This window comes from Dasypus novemcinctus, chromosome 16 (assembly GCF_030445035.2).
Source record: "Dasypus novemcinctus isolate mDasNov1 chromosome 16, mDasNov1.1.hap2, whole genome shotgun sequence".
NCBI lineage: Eukaryota > Metazoa > Chordata > Mammalia > Cingulata > Dasypodidae > Dasypus > Dasypus novemcinctus.
The window spans coordinates 91050369-91067351 of NC_080688.1; the positions used below are offsets into that span (position 1 = coordinate 91050369).

A 16983-nucleotide genomic window follows, 5' to 3' on the forward strand; every position below is an offset into this window, starting at 1 on the left:
TAAGGTAATATGATTTGGAAAAAAAAAACCACTATACCCAATCAGAGCTACAGAAACTTCTAGATTATGCCACAAAAACAGAATACACATTCTTCTCAAGTGCACATGGAGTATTCTCCAGGTAGACCATTTGTTAGGGCATAAAACAAATCTTAAAAAATTACTGAAACCACACAGTATCTTTTCTAACCACAATGGAATTAAACTAGACATCAGCAACAGAAGGAAAATTGAAAAGAAGTTTGAGAAGGACTGGTTCTATCCATCCTTAAATATGTAGTCAAATTCACAAGTGAAGCCACCTGGACCTGGGTTTTTCTTTGTTGGGAGATTTTTTGAGTACCAGTTTAGACTCTTGTTTCATGTTGTTTATTTTTTCTCTCAGTTTTGGTGGTTTGTGTCTTTCTAGGGATTTTCCCATTTCATCTAGGTTACACCATTTGTGGATGTACAACTTTTTCATAACATTCCCTTATAATTCCTTTTATTTCTGTACAGTTAGTAGTAATGTCCCCTCTCATTTCTGATTTTAGTAATTTGTATTTTCTTTCTTCCTAATCAGTCCATATGAAGTTGGACCCTTACCATATACTGTATACAAAACTCTACCCAAAATGGATCAAAGACCTAAATTTAGGAGCTGAAACTGTTAATCTCTTGGAAGAAAGCTCAGGAGCAAGTCTTCACAATGGTGGATTTGACAGCAATTTTTAAAATATGACATCGAAAGTCCAGACAACAACAAAAAATAGTGATAAATTGTATTTTATTAAAATAAAACATTTGTGCATCAACATTTGTGCATCAAAGGACACTATCAGAAAGGTGAAAAGATAACCCACAGAATGGGAGAAAATATTTGCAAATCATATAACTGCTAAGAGCCTAATGTCCAGAATACATTAAAACCTCCTACAACTCAACAAAAAGAAAAACAACCTAATCAAAAAATGGGCAAAGAACTTGAGAAGTTTCTTCACATAAGATATACATACAGAAAACACATGAAAACATGGTCAATCTTTAGTCATTAAGGAAATGTAAATTAAAGGAAATACCAATTCATACCTACACAGATGGCTATAACTTTAAAAAGGAAGGTAAAAAGAGTACTGGAGATGATGTGGTGAAATTAGAACCCTTATATATTGCTGATAGGAATACAAAACGGAGCAGTCACTAGAAAAGTCTGGTGGTTCCTCAAAAAATTAAGTATAGAATTAATATATGACCCAATTCCACACCCAGGTATATACCCACAAGAATTAAAAACAGGGACTTAGATTGTGTCTCAAATAAGCACAGCAGCATTATTCACACTAGCTAAGGTGGAAACAACAGATGGCCAGATGAACATAATGTGATGTACACATACAATGGAAAATTCAGCCACATAAAATAATGAAAATTCTGATACACTCTACAACATGGATGGACCTTGAAAACATGCTAAATGACATAAGCCAAACACACAAAGACAAATATGTACAGATCAACTTAGTATGAAATAAGTGGAATAGGAGAATTCATAGGAAGTAAATGAGAGATCACCAGGGCCTATGAGGGGATGGGAGAATGGGAGGTATTACTGGGAACAAGATTTCAGATTGGGGCTGATAACAAAATTTTTGGAAATAATGGTGACAAAACATTGTTTATGTAATTAATGCTACTTAACTGTATACTTTAACATCGTTAACCTGGCAACTTTCATGTCATAGATACGTAAACATGTATATGTGTACGTGCATATTTACCACAGTGAAAAATAAGCCACTACTCATTCTGCAGAGGAAACAAATAGGAAGCCGGGGGAGGAGGGAGTACTGGGCGCCGCACGCAGAGGCCAAAGGAGGGGCTTGGACCCCACCCCGCCTCCCTGCCGCCAAGGGCCCACCGGTTAGGACCTCCGCGGGCCATCCCTGACCGTCACCTGAACAGAGCGGCCCCGGCGCGCCCGGCGGCCTCCACCGCGATACCCGCCGCCACGCCAGCACCCCCGAGGGGTGGACGCAGCGCCCCGCGGCTAAGGAGGCCTCGACGACGCGGCGACGGGACCCAGCCGTGTCCGGTCGCCATGGAGACTAGGCGCTGGTCCCGAAGCGCATGCGCAAATGCGGCTCGCCCCGAGCTGCAGGCCAATGACGCGCCCTGGCGCCAGGGAGACTCGGTGTGATCACGCAGCCCTGATACCCAGACCGAAGCGTTGTTCCAGAAGGTTCCGGCCAGCGTCTTTTTCCCACGCTCAGAGCTTTCTGACGGCTCGCCCGAGCGAGTTAAGTTCTGCCACTGGGTGAAAGCCGGGCGTGGCTTCTGGCGGGCCTAACCGCGCACCCTGTGGCGGCTCGTTGTGGTGGGTGCTGTATGGCGCGAACACAGTCGCCTAGAGGCCTGCGCCCTCGGGTGGGCAGGTACCGGGAAGCATCTCGTTTCCCAGAGAAGAACCGAAACGCTTCTGCCCGGGAGGAACGTCCTAGTCTACCCAGTCCTCTCCAGTGGGGTCACTAGAACCTGCCGTCTGGAACCTGCTAGTGTGACTTCCACGAGGCACTTAGGAATTCCGCCTACACCGGGAGGCCACTCAGGCTCGCGTTCCCGCAGAGCCGTCCCGCCCTCCCGCCGCGCCCGCTCTGAGAGGCGCAGGCGCAGACGGCCCCCGCAGGGGAGCCTGGGAAGAGGAGGGTCCTGCGCGTCGTGCCGCGTTGCATTCTGGGGGTTGTAGTCGCTTTTCCTTTCCCCACGGCCACCGCTCAGTTAGGAGTGAGGTTCTCGAACTACGTGTCCCAGGGTTTTGGAGGTTTCCAGGTGACTTTGCCAAGGCATGGCGGGGAGAGTGTGAAATGTCAGCCAGCGAGGTAGTCGACGCGTTTCAATTCCAGTAGAGAGAGGACGGAAAGGAAGGTGAACGTCAGCTTCTCTGTTGAGACTTCCCTCTTAACGTAAGCTGCAGGAACTAACGTTTTGACCGAACGCGCCGTGAAAGAGTACCTTTCCTTAAGTAAAAGGCCCGCTGCGTGTGTAGTGAGTTGTAAACTTCCGCTAATTGGAGTTATCCTTTTCCCTAAGCGGAGCAACTCTCTGTGAACATGATCTGTATTTTTCTACGCGCTCTTCAGTATACGGAGAAGCTGCACCTGTCCTTGGGGAAGCGATTGCTTTTGCCACACTCTGTTTTTCACAAAGCTGGCTTGAAGACTGAACCCAGTTTGAGATGGGGGCTGCCAGAGCAGAAACCTGTGCGACCTAGATGTATCCTTGGAGTGGCCCCGAAAACCATCTGGACGCAGGGACGGAGCTCCCGGCGAGCACAGGACAGCAACAAACAAGTGTCTGTGCACAGAAGTCCGAGAGAGGGAACTGCAGTCTCAACGGCACAGAAAGGTAAAAAGGAATACTCCAGTAATGATCAATCTGTCAGCAAACATGACGAAAGCCCTTTTACTCAAATGTCAGAGCTAAAAATTGAAAAAACACAAATTAAAAGGTAGAACCGTTAAACACAATCTAAATCAGGGACTGAATTTTTTTTTTTTTTGCAAATGTGAACTCCAGTTTGAAAGCTGATACTGAATCTGATATAACTTTGTTGCATTATGTCTAGAAAATCTTTTCTCATTTTGCTTTAGTTTTGGTGTAGGAGCTATGAAAAATCTGTTAGTTAGCAAGGAGTTTTCTCAGATGTTGGTTCGTCTTATTTGAATCTCACATTCACACTTTCAGGTAAGTATTAGAATTCTTCCTTCTGTTATGAAGGGTACTTCTCCAATATCACACAAATGAAAATTAAGTTTTCCTAATACCCAGGCCAGTGTTCTTTGGGGCAGCAATTCACAAGATGAGTTTCCATTGACTCTATACTTAGTACTTGGGCGGGTCTTGACAGGTGTGCCAAATAAGTTTACACACAAATAGCTCACCACTTAATTGGGAAGTAAATAGCTATAAAACTTGGAACAAATAGTGAAAAAAGATTACTTGTGCTACAAAGAAAAGGTACTAGAGAGCATATAATAAAAGTGACTAGAATAAATACAAAGTAGACAGATTGAGTGATTATCAATATGGACAACTTTACATAGTTAATAAACTTCTGTTTGGTGGCTGTCTGTTCCCGAGCCCATGAATCAGCGGGTGACGGGACACGGACATCGACCGACTAGGTTCTGTGTCCTTGGTTTAGTACCTTTTCTGTGGTAAATACCCTGGTGGGCATGAACATGTGATTCAGTAAACTTCATACGTGGCGCCCATTCCCGAAGGTCCAGTCACGTGCCTTTTCCCCACATCTCCTGGTCCCTTATCTTCTCATCTTTCTCTTTCCAAGGCCCTGACCAGTCAAGCCCATGCCTTCGTGCATCAGGCTACTTACCTTTCCACAGAAAAATGAATGACCAGAACTTCCCATTGGGACAGTTTCCCCTCATCTCTGCCTTTGGGAGCCACCCACGGTTGGGGTGATAATGCAGACGCAGTCCCACAGAGCAAGCCAGCCCATTCGTGAACCCAGTTTGGCCTTACTGCTCCTCTCCCAGCTGACCCTAGGCACCCTGTTCGTGTGAACTGAGGGGAGATGTGCTGGTGAAGTTGATGGGTGAGACCCTATCACAGGCGTCCGCTTCCATCTTGCAGTGGAAATCTGCTGGACCCGGCTAACCTGACTACAGCTGCGTGGCAGACACCCTAAGCAGGGCAGGGATGAATGTTAAAGCATTGTCATCGCAGTGTTAAAGCTCTTTGCGTGTCTGTATAGAGATCTCTGACTGTGCATGCACGTACTTACACTCTGTCTCAGGTCACTGTCCTCGGTGAATTTCTTTAACTCTCAGAATCTCTTCTTAGTCTATATACAGTATCATGCACATCTGTTATTCGTTTCAAGAGCAAAAATAAGTACACCGTCATGCAGGTTCTTCATTCTCTATGTCCTCCAGTCACAGATTTTTTTTTTTTTGGCCAACCAAATTCCTCTTCTGATTAGATTGTTTTTGTTTTATACTCCAGCCAGGGGCTGAGCATTGAGCGTTGGGGCCCCACTTGCTCTCTGTGCATCAGAGGAGCACAGCTGGCACTTGGAACCTCATCCGGAAGCCCATGTCCGGTGACACCTGGGCGGTGGCGGTTGTTTTCACTCTGAGGAGACTGGATCTCTTGTTAAAAGAATTTCTTCACCTTAGAAAACAATGAGGTATTCAAATTATAATATAAAAGTATAGACTCCTAGGACCTGCTCTCAGGATTCTGCTGAAGTTGGACCTGGGAGCCTGTTCTTTGAGTTCCTTCAAGTGATTCTGAGTCACCAGGAGATGCGAGAACACCTCTCCAGAACTCATGCAGAAAACCGCTCAGCTCCTGAAGCAGTGAGCATTCCTGGTTATGTCTGACACACATGGAACTTACTGTCATTTTCTCCTTACAGTGAAAGAAGCTGGAAGAGATTTTACCTATTTAATAGTGGTGCTTATTGGAATCAGCATTACAGGTTGCAAAAAACAGCAAGTATTATGACCTTGCATATCTTTTTTTAAGTTTTGATTTTATCTAGCTCTTGCTTTGCTTCATCTTCTTTTTCTGTGATTTTCAGGTGGCTTGTTCTATGTGATTTTCAAAGAACTCTTTTCTTCATCCAGTCCTAATAAGATATATGGGAAAGCCTTAGAAAAATGCAGATCACATCCTGAGGTTAGTTCTCAAGATTGAGTTACACAGAATGTTGATAGGAGTCAGTGTCAGAGGGTAAGGAAGTGGGCAGAATGCAAGTTCCAGTTCTGAAACTAGTGAAATGTATAGACAATGCATAATGGTATAACATAAACTATAATCCATGCTGTGTTGCAGTGCTCCAAAATGTATTCATCAAGTGCAATGACTGTACCACACTCATGACAGAAGTTATTGATGTGGGAGGAATGGAGGGTATGGGGAGTGGGGTATATAGGAATTCTTATGTTTTTAATGTAACATTTTGTGTGATCTTTGTATCTTTTTTAAAAAAAAGAAAAATAATGTATAATGGTTAGATTATGATTACGTTTTTAGGTCTTTGTTCTGTACTTGAAAATGCTTTAAGAACATCTATAAGTCAGTGTGTAGGTGTTTTCATCCTAATTGTACAAGAGAAAGCCATTTTACCAATTGTTCATAAATATTAAATGCTTAGGATATGCCAACGTATTAAACATATATGATCAGTTTTTAATCTTTTTTCTTTTTTCTTTTTTAAGGAGGTACCAGGGATTGAACCCAGGACCTCATACATGGGAAGCAGGTTCTCAACCACTGAGCTACACCCACTCCCCAATTTTTAATCTTTTAATGTTATGACCTCTGATCATAATGGTAACTGTTGACACTTATTATTAAAAAAAGCATAAGAAGTATGTGAGATGCCAGGCACTATGCTTGGTGTGTCAGTGCATCATCTTTATTAAATCTCACAAAAACCGTTTGAGTTTGGGCTGCTATGTTACCCAGTTTACAGAAGGGGATCTCAAGGAATTTGACTAAGACCACTGAGCCAGGAGGGGCAGAGTCAGAAATGGAACAGGTTCTCTAACTCCAGATTGTATGCTCCTAACAACCACAGCCTGCCTAACCATTCTGTGGGAGAAGGGAGACCCATGGGAAAGCTGCCTCAGTTCTTTGAAGGATCCTGGCCAAAAGGAAGTCTTTAGGTAATGGCTCTTGGTCATAGATAAAAGTTAGTGTAATCTGACACGTGCAAAGCTTAGCATTGAAAGATATTACTCATAGAAACCTGAATTCTTGTAACTCGAAAGATAATGGCAGATATAAATATCAGAGCCGTTCTTCACACACAGACTAAAGAAACATATAGCATGTACTCTCTGTTGATGAGAAAGTTGCAAATCCACAAGTCACTCTCAACCTAGAATGCCCTGAACTTGTTTTCCCTGGAGCACTCCTGCTTGGAATGCCCCGTTGGTTTCTCCAATTATGTCAGGGAAGAAATCTCAGAAGCTAATGGTCTCTGGCCTCTTTCATTTAAGTCTGCTAATTTCTCTTCTAATTGGAGTCTGGGCAGTCTGTGAGAACCACAGAGAAGGAGGCAGGGAAAGAGAAGCATCCTGAGCAAATTTAAAATCAGCAGGGAAGAAGGAAGACTTCCAGTGGAGTTACTGGGAATTCTAATTCTACCTTATAAAACCTGCTCTTTACAGACTGCTGAAATAAATCTGGATAGTGGCATCATCTCCATAGCCATGGTTGTAGGTGCATGTTGAGAAAGAGAAGGAGATGCCATGTTAGACACAAAGTCCACCTGCCATAGATCTTTCTGCATTTTGAACAAAACAAAACTCCACAGAATAAACCAAAAAATGGGATATCATTAAGTCATAACTTCAGAAGTTTGCTGCCCATAATAGTTCTAGGATTACTCATTAAATTTTAACATTCAATTTTGTGTTTCGTAAGGGCCCATTCTTTTCCAGGTGCCGTGCTTGGTTGAAAACTAGAAAATCCTCCTGTTCTGATATTGATGTGTTTAATCTATTAAGTAAATTATTTGAACAGTTGTTCCATTTGTTTCAGCTAACCATTCTTAAACATCTGTCATCTTAGACATTACTCCTTTTTATTTGTACTTGAAGAACATGATAATAAAGAGCGTCAACAAAGAAAGAAAATTTTTATATCATTCAGGGTGATCGTTTTTTAGTTTGATATCAAATTTGTATTCTTAAGAGAGGGACCCAAAGTGATTGTATTTTAAATTCAATGAAAACCACATTTCCTCTTCATCATGAGTTCTTCTATAAGGCATAATTGATTAACACCTCTAAATCTAGTTTGCTCTAAAAATGCCATTCTTATCTGGGTTTTTTTTCCTCATTGTGTTTAAGTGACTTAAAAAATCATTTTGGTATTGTAGCTTTTAATGATAGATCCCTTTCATCAAATTCCCCAGCCATAGAAAGATAATTGAGCACTTGTAATGTTTGTGGTTTTTTTGGGAGCGAGGAACAGCTTTACTTCAACCTGCATTTTCTGAAACTATACGTAACACCGTGAAGCTACCTGTTTCAATCTCTGTACATGAAATACTTTTTAAATTATTTATGGGATGATTCTTACATGATAACATTTTTCCCCATTTTCTCATCATTGGAGTTGTCGTTTTGATAGGGTCTCAGGCCTGGTTTTTTTCTCCTGGAATAAATCACTTGGTTGATTTTGATCAGAGATTATTTCCGTAGGGAGCTTAAAAGAGAGCACTTAGTACAGAAAGCCTTGTCTTCACTCCCGCAGGTCATCGGTGTTTTTGGTGAACCCATCAAGGGCTATGGGGAGACGACAAGACGGGGCAGAAGGCAGCATGTCAGGTACTGCGACGTGCTTGAATTGAGAAAGCTCAGGGGTGCTTTTCAAATGAAAGGATGTGAGACTTACCAGTCTTTCATTTTCTTGACAGTTTTATTGAATATATAAAAGATGGACTCAAACACATGCGCCTGAAATTCTACATCCAGGGCTCAGAGCCAGGGAAACAAGGAACTGTACATCTGGAAGTGAAAGAGGTACTAGAATCATCATGGGGGAAAGTGATGCTGGCTTCAGTGTTATTTAAAGCACTGGAAAGAAAAATAACCCCTTGAAACATACGTTTTTTTCAGAACCCAGAAAGTGGTGAATGTGAATTTCGATATGTATTTGTAGAAGTTGAGTCCTATCCTCGGAGAACTATCATTATCGAAGATAATCGATCCTCAGAGAACTGAAAGCAAGCAAGCATGGTTGTTGCTGGTGACTGTTGAGTGGTGCCAATTCACAGCTCTGATCTTCACAGCTTTCATTCAGAATCCAGGAAAGAGTATATGTATCCTACAAGCAAATGAAACAGCCTATTTGTTTATCAGATGAACTAAATGGGAGATTGTCTTTAAAGTGAAAAATCATGAAATAAAGCATATTTTATGTTACCTTATTGTCACATATGACATTTCATAATAAAATTTTTGTTAGAGAATTTTATACTATGTACATAAATAAGATGGACCTCAGTATTTTATGCTTTTAAAACTATTGCATAACTCTATAAAGTCTGTGAGATAAAATTAAAAAATTAAAACTAACAAAAAGATGTCAGAAGCAGCTTCCCTCCATGAAATTTGCAGTCTGTCCTAAGATGACCATGTAAAAAATATTTGAGAACTGTAGGGAGCAAAATAATAAATATTATCTTAAAAATTATAGAACAGTTGTATCAGTAGGTGATTTTTAGTCGTCGTGTATTGCTCATTTTACCCCTTTTGTGAATCGGGTATTGCACACAGTGGGAAAAGGACATGCTCTAAAGTAGGGTGGACCTGGGTTCGTACCCCACCTTTTGTAGCCTCGTCAGATCCCAGCGACCTGGTGACCTGAATGCGGTGACACGAGCGAGCGGCGGACCATAGAAGGCACTCAGGAGTGCCCCATCCCTTTTAGAATTTGCCCTGATATTTTATACTGCCAGAAGATGTGGAAATAAGTCTTTTAAATATGTGTGCGATAACTCCTTGCTGTAGGCACCCTGTTTATTTCCTGGAGATTTGGGGAAGAGTGACTTTAACCTACAAGATCCTGGTTACTGTGTGAAGTACTAGTTGCACTGGGAGAGTTCTAGGAATGCCCTGATCGAAAGGAGCTTAAAAGTCGAGATATCCTTTGAAATGTTTCTTCCCCTCAGAACTGTCTATCAGGGAATTTCTAATATGCTCTTAAAATTGTAGGGTATTTGAGCTAGGAGGCCCTAGGCAGTCTGTCTCTCCTGTTTAGTCTATCTCCATGCTTGAGTCGGTCCATTCTTTCGGTTTGTTTTCAATTCTTTTCATTTTCATTATGAAAAATTTCAAACATTTAGGAAGTGCAGAAGGTCTCAGAGTAAACGCCCTTGTCTCCACTCCCTGATGTAGCCTACTTTCATCTCTGGGTGAGCTGTTTTATCACAGGCTTTGTCTCCAAATCATTTTTTCCTGTTCTTTCCAGATTATCCAACTTCAGTGTTACGAGCCCTGCCTGAAATGTCAATATTTAAAAGGCTGGTAAGTTCTGCTTCTATCCTTCACTCAAAAGAGCTGACCCCAAAAGAAAAAAACAAGGGAAAAAGAAAAGGCTGCCCCTAATGCCCATACCCCTTTAAGATTGGAGTTTCTCATTTTTATAATCAGAAATAAAACTAAATTATTTTTGAAAAGGAAAAAAAAAAGGGCTCATGAGATTCTTTTTGTATAACCATGGGAAAATGCAATACGGAATTCTTTAGTTACCTCTGTTTTCTTTCTCTTTGATATAATTTGTAGTTGATATAATTTAACTGAATGTTAAATTTAAAAAAAAAAAAAGAACTTTAACCAACTTTAATCATCTCTGTCCATGGGCTTACACCCATTTTCTCTCTGGAATCTTCTAAATTCCAGAAGGCATGACTGACTATGCCCAGTAGCCCCATCTGTCACTTTTCATGAGTGTGATGATAAGGTCATTTTCTTCCAAGGCCTTTGTCACTACCTCATCCCCACTTAGTGAACCATTTTGCTGAAATTAAGTCTAGAGCAGTCCCCTCTCTGTTTGCTTTATCTTGATCAAGAAAATTTTGCAAGATTATTGAAGAAGTCATCAGGGGTTTTGCCTTTAGCAAAATGAGATTTCTCACACACCTGAACGCCTTGTAGGTGCTTTCACGGCTTTGCTGAGTGGTGTGGTAATGCTTCATCCGTATCCCCCCTGGAGGCATTTAGTGAGCTCCCTTCTCTTACTCCATCCAGATGTCATGGTTCCCCAACCCTAATGTATGCATTTCCACTTAGGGTTGTACTCTGTTAATATAGTTCTACACTTGTGTTCTGTTAGATTTCATTCATTCATTCAAAAAATATTTATTGAGCACATACTGTATTCTAGGCACAGAGAACCCTAAAAGGAAAAATAAAGTACAAGGTTCTGATGGCTCTATTGGAGGTCTATACCTGTGAAGCTCCCAGGCTGCCCTGGGCAGGCCAGGCAGGGCTCAGAGAGGAGTAGGAGTTGGCTAAGCCACCAGGACAGGGCGTTCTCTGCCAAAGAAGGACAAGTGCAAGGGTTCCGAAGGGTCTCTGGCAGTAATGGCCATTTGAGGAAGGAAGTGCCTGGTAGAAGGTGCTGACTGAGCCTCCAGGTGTGAGCAAACAAACATGGAAGTGGCCTTCGCCCTCTTGGCACTTAGGGTCTGGGAAGGGAGATGGACACTAATCAGACAGTCATCCATGCGGTTTACTAACCTGTGTAATTAAAAACTAGTACAAGGAAGCGGACTTGGCCCAGTGGTTAGGGCGTCCGTCTACCACATGGGAGGTCAAAGGTTCAAACCCCGGGCCTCCTTCACCCGTGTTGCTGGCCCATGTGCAGTGCTGATGCGCGCAAGGAGTGCCGTGCCACACAGGTGTCCCCCGTGTAGGGGAGCCCCACGCACAAGGAGTGCGCCCCTGAAGGAGAGCCACCCAGCATGAAAGAAAGTGCAGCCTGCCCAGGAGTGGCGCCGCACACACACAGAGAGCTGACACAACAAGGTGACACAACAAAAAGAAACACAGATTCCCGTGCCGCTGACAACAACAGAAGCGGACAAAGAAGAACACGCAGCAAATGGACACACAGAACAGACAACTACGGGGGGAGGGGGGGAAGGGGGAAGGGGAGAGAAATAAATAAAATAAATCTTAAAAAAAAAAAAAAAAACCAGTATGGGGAAGCAGATTTGGCTCAACTGATAGAGCGTCTGCCTACCATGGGAGGTACAGGGTTCAAACCCAGGCCCTCCTGACCCGTGTGGAGCTGGCCCATGCGCAGTGCTGATGAACACAAGGAGTGCCCTGCCACGCAGGGGTGTCCCCCATGTAGGGGAGCCCCACGCACAAGGAGCATGTCCTGTAAGGAGAGCCATCCCGCGCAAAAAAAGCGCAGCCTGCCCAGGAGTGGTGTCACACACACAGAAAGCTGACACAGCAAGATGACACAACAAAAAAAGACACAGATTCCCAGTGCTGCTGACAAGAATGCAAGTGGACACAGAGAACAGACAATGGGGGTGGGGTAGGGAGAGAAATAAAATTATATATATATATGTATATATCTTAAAAAAAATAACTAGTATGTATATGAAGAAAAAATTAGAACTTCTAGAGTGACCATGTCTAGTGTGGCAATGGTCAAGAAAGGATTTCAGGAACTGCCATTTACACTGTGAGGTAGGACAAGTAGTTACTGCCTTTCCAGGAAGAAAGAGCTATCCATATGAACTTTTATGTGCAGGTGAGGCAAAGACCAAAAACAGGCCCCTGCGACAAATTCTGGCCTGGAGGCTGGAGTGGCAGGCGGGGACCTGGTATTTCTTCTAACAGGTAACACTTCATCCTGGAGGTAACAGAAAACATCAAAGAAATGCTTAAACATTTCAATTAAACAAGCTGCCATGTCTAAATTTTAGAATGAGCATTGGTAGCCTTGTGAAGGGTGACCTGCAGTTGAATGAGACTCAAGGTCAAGAGGCGAGGATGAAGATTTTTATGATAGTCCAGGCAAGAGAAAGATGAAGCTGGAAAGGTGATCTATTTAAGAAATATTTAGAGGGTAAAAGGTCAACCCTTTGCAGGTGACATAGAAAGAAGCAGAGAGGAGTCTAAAATAACTGAGTTTCCAGCTAGAGTGACAATAGTGAACATTCAGGAATGAGCTAGGTTGCTAGTAGGCGGTAATAAATTCTGTATGAAGCTGGAGGTGCACCTGAGGCCACCAGGTGAGGTGTCCAGAAGGCAACAGGCTGCCCAGGTCCAGTGCTCAGGAGACTACCTGGACTAGAGGGGGAGATTTAGGAGTCGCCTGCATAGAAGTGGTGGCTGAAGGCAACAGAGGGGAGTGGAATTACCCAGGTGGAGCATGGGAAGTGAGCAGCGGCTGCTGAGGGCAAGATGGCTGCTTCTGCGCCTCTAACCAAAGACCCAGCTGGCAATCTCCTCCTTCCCTAAATGGCTAAAAGGACTTTAATGTCTCTGTTTTTGTGTTTTGGTGCTGGTGGTGGGATTTTTTTTTTCCTTTCTGTTTTTTGTGGTGTTTTTAAAGAGGAAAGAAATTTGGGGACATGCTAGGGAAAAGGAGGGGCTGGAAGCCCAAGATGGGGGAGCAGATGGAGCAAGGTCCTTGCTCCAGAGGAGCGCTGGAGGGAGGAAGGATGGGGTCACCTGCAGAGAGAAGTTGGGGGCGACCACACAAATTGGAAGTGGTCCCCAGCTGATTAGCCTCAGCATGTCATCTGCTGTGAGAGAGGAGGAGAGGGTGGGGCTGGGGCTTGAAGTGAGAGCTGGATGCTTGAATTGCCACCAGAGGAGAGGAGAGGGGGCGAGCAGGACTGGCCAAGGTGGAGGCGACAGTGCACTCTCTCAGGCAGTGCTCCAGTCGTGGGGTGGACAAGGCAGAAGGGTGGCTCCATCAGCGCTTAGTGTTTCATAAGGGGGTATATTAGTCAGCCAAGGGGTGCTGATGCAAAATACCAGAAAATGGTTGGTTTTTATAAAGGGTATTAATTATTTGGAGTAGGAGCTTACAGATACCAGGCCATAAAGCATAAGTTACTTCCCTCACCAAAGTCTATTTGGAGCAAGATGACTGCTGACATCTGTAAGGGTTCAGGTTTCCTGGGTTTCTCCCCTCCAGAGTCTTGCTTCTCTCTGGGTGCAGGGTTCCTTTCTTCCCAGGGCTTGCTTCTTCCTGGACTCAGGGTTCTGCTCTTCCTGGGGCTGGCTTCTGTTTCCTATACGAGCTTAATTCCTGGGGCTTCAGCTTAAGGCTTTAGCATCAAACTCCAACATCAAAACTCCAACATCAAAAACCCTCTACTGCTTTTTATCTCTGAATCCCCACCCACCAAGGGGTGGTGACTCAATGCCCTATGACATGGCCCAATCAAAGCCCTAATCATAACTCAATCATGCCCAGTAATAGACTGGATTACAAACATAATCCAATATATATTTTTGGAATTCATAGCTATATCAAACTGCTATGGGGGGATGGCTATCTTTTTAAGAATATATTCGCCTCTGGGGACTTGTAGGACTGTGGTTAAAACTACAATGGTGGGAATGCTCTCTTAGCAAACATGGCAGGGGAGGGTTATTGGTGCATGGTGACGGGGCTGGGGGTAGATACAGGCGCACCTGGGGCATGCCTATATGAACATGAAAGTGTTCATCTTGTCACAGGGGGTTATCTCAGTGGGTGGAGACCCACATGATAAACAAGAAAATATTAAAATCCCATCCTGGGGAGCCCTGCTAGGTTTTCAAATAGAGGAGCAGGAGTCTCGAGAACACAGGCAGTACCAAACAAAAGAAGACAGACCAGTGTGTCAAGTCCTCAGTGTTAATGCACCTAACTATGAACCTCATTCTTCAAAATTTGCAACCTAGTGGTTACCATGGGCTCTGCGAGGAAGGGGAGGGAAGAATGGATGGAGCATGGGGCATTTTTAGGGCATTGGGATTGTTCTGCATGATCTTGCAATGACAGATACAAGCCAATATGCATTTAGTTAGAACTTATGAAAGTGTACAGTACAACATGTGAACCATAACGTAAACCATTGACCATAGTTAGTGACAATGCTTCCATATTTGTTAATCAATTGTAACAAATGTACCGTACTCATGTCTCAAGTTATTACTTGGGGTAAATGTGTGTGTGGAGGTGGGGGTTATGGGAATCCCCTATATTTTCTATGCAACTTTTCTGTTTTCTAAAGCTTCTTTGAAAATAAAGTGAAAAAAATAAGACACTGGGGAAACATACAAAAGAAATTGTCACTGTACATAAAAGATAACATCTTATAGGAATGAAACTTTTTATTTTTTAATTTTATTTTTTATTTTTATATTTTGTATTTCTAATTTTAATTTATTTTTTTCTGCTTTGTTTTTGGGGAGGTTTTGGATTTCAGAAGAGTTGCAGTTGTGGCAGGGGAGGATCACTGGTGCAGGGTGTTGGTGGAGGGGGAATATGTGAGGAGGGGTGCACCTGGGGTATGCCTCTGTGGAATATTAATATGTTCAAGTGGTCAAACAATACTGAAAGAACATTGTGTTCCTATCCTGGGGAGTCCTGCTACATTCTCTAATAGAGTGGGAAGAATCCCTAGAGTACATGGGGAGTGCCTAGCAAAGGAGGACAAATATGCCAGGCCCTTGATATTGATGCTTGTACTTATGAATCTTGTTCTTGTGAAACTGAAACTTAGGCTAGTATTATATACTGCCTAAGAGTTACCTCCTGAGAGCCTCCTTGTTGCTCTAATGTGGCCTCTCTCTAAGCCAAACTCAGCATATAACTCACTACCTACTCTCCACCATGGGACATGACTTCCAGGGATGAGCCTCCTTGGCACCAAGGGATTTTTACCAAACACCAACTAGTGATGCATTTAGAAAAATACCTTGACTAAAAGGGGGAAATATTACATACAAATGAGTTTTATGGCTAAGAGATTTCTAAGTGAGTTAGGAGGTCATTCTAGAGGTTATACTTACACATGTCTTAGGAGGACCTCACTGACTGCCACAGTAAACAGTGCCTCAAGGAGGGGGACTCCTGACATCTGGAGGGCTCTAGAGACATCTGGACACTATATGCAGGGTAGATAACCCCAGGAATTCAGCACTCTGTCAGTGGGCCTTACCTTGGAATATATGATAACCTATGCTTCCCATGTATTGGAGTTGGACTCATGTATAATTTTCCTACCCATCGTTCTTGTGTCCCTTGTATTTGAACCTTTAATTAACACTATACCCATAAAATATGTGTCCCAGAGACTTAAATCTTCCAGCTGTTCATACACTGGTTGAGCCCTGAATCTCAGCAGAGTTGCATCAACACATAACTTCCAAATCATCAGACTCACCCAGGGCAACTTATCAAAGGATGGTGTGGACAATGCCTATCTCCCAAATCAGAGGGTATCTACAACTGCAAGCAAGACAGTTCCACCCATCTGCCCCATGCAATCTGAGCCCCCTCTCAACCAGAATCAGAGTGAGCATCACATCTCAAAATCCTCAAGATTAAGGAATGAACAAGTAGAAGGGGGGGAATGCAACTATGGACTAAAGTAGACTTATTATTCTAGTAATGGAAGAACTTGTAACATTGCTATAAAAGCAGTGGTCACCAGAGGTTCTGAGGGGAGAGAGAGGGAGGAATAGGTATAACATGGGGCATTTTTGGGACATAGGAATTGTCCTGCATGACATTGCAATGATGGAGACAGGCCAGTATACATTTTGTCAAAACCTATAAAATTGTGTGGTGCACGACCAAGTGGGATTCATCCCAGGTATGCAAGGATGGTTCAACATAAGAAAATCAATCAACATAATACACCATATAAACAGATTGAAGGAAAAAAATCACATGATTATATCTATTGATGCAGAAAAAGCATTTGACAAAATACAGCACCCTTTCTTGATAAAAACACTCCAAAAGATTGGAATACAAGGGAATTTTTTGAACATGATAAAGAGTATATATGAAAAACCTAAAGCCAATATTGTTTACAATGGAGAAATCCTAGACTCCTTCCCTCTAAACTCAGGAACAAGACAAGGATGCCCACTGTCTCCGCTCCTATTTAACATTGTCTTAGAAGTACTTGCTCGAGCACTGAGGCAAGAACCAGAAATAAAAGGCATTCAAATTGGAAAGGAAGAAGTCAAAATTTCATTATTTGCAGATGACATGATCCTATACATAGAAAACCCTGAGAGATCTACAACAAAGATTCTAGAACTCATAAATGAGTTTAGTAAAGTCGCAGGTTATAAGATCAATGCACAAAAATCAGTAGCATTTCTGTACACCAATAATGAGCAAGATCAGGAGGAAATCAAGAAACAAATACCATTCACAATAGTAAATAAAAAAATCAAATACTTAGGAATAAATTTAACTAAAGAG

The 16983-nt window shown here is 42.8% G+C and overlaps 2 protein-coding genes across 9 annotated transcripts in view; one reads left to right on the forward strand and one right to left on the reverse strand.

Annotated features, from left to right (window-relative positions):
• FBXO15 (F-box protein 15) overlaps positions 1-3124 on the reverse strand; it is a 127211-nt gene extending 124087 nt beyond the window's left edge. For 6 of the 8 annotated variants that reach the window (XR_009180985.2, XR_009180984.2, XM_012528362.4 and 3 more), the window contains exon 1: positions 1934-2647. Coding sequence is in view for 4 of the 8 variants with exons in the window: in XM_012528362.4 (XP_012383816.1) it covers positions 1934-2079 (146 nt within the window). In the remaining 4 variants the exon portion in view is untranslated. Of the gene's footprint in view, positions 1-1933 lie in introns of all 8 variants that reach the window. The other 2 variants (XM_071208588.1, XM_071208587.1) reach the window with 1 other exon arrangement.
• TIMM21 (translocase of inner mitochondrial membrane 21) lies at positions 2948-9215 on the forward strand. Its single transcript, XM_004466802.5, has 6 exons — positions 2948-3381; positions 5417-5479; positions 5582-5679; positions 8269-8342; positions 8432-8537; positions 8634-9215. Exons 1-6 carry the CDS (start codon positions 3087-3089, stop codon positions 8736-8738), a joined length of 741 nt encoding a protein of 246 aa, XP_004466859.1. The 5' UTR covers positions 2948-3086; the 3' UTR covers positions 8739-9215.
• Positions 9216-16983: the final 7768 nt, after the last annotated feature.

Excerpts from the sequence above, each read along its gene's own strand:
- TIMM21 (XM_004466802.5), top strand. The coding sequence starts at position 3,087 with ATGATCTGTATTTTTCTACGCGCTCTTCAGTATACGGAGAAGCTGCAC. Across the intron at positions 3,382-5,416 it reads AGTCTCAACGGCACAGAAAG|TGAAAGAAGCTGGAAGAGAT; the intron begins GTAAAAAGGAAT and ends TTCTCCTTACAG. Across the intron at positions 5,680-8,268 it reads AATGCAGATCACATCCTGAG|GTCATCGGTGTTTTTGGTGA; the intron begins GTTAGTTCTCAA and ends TCACTCCCGCAG.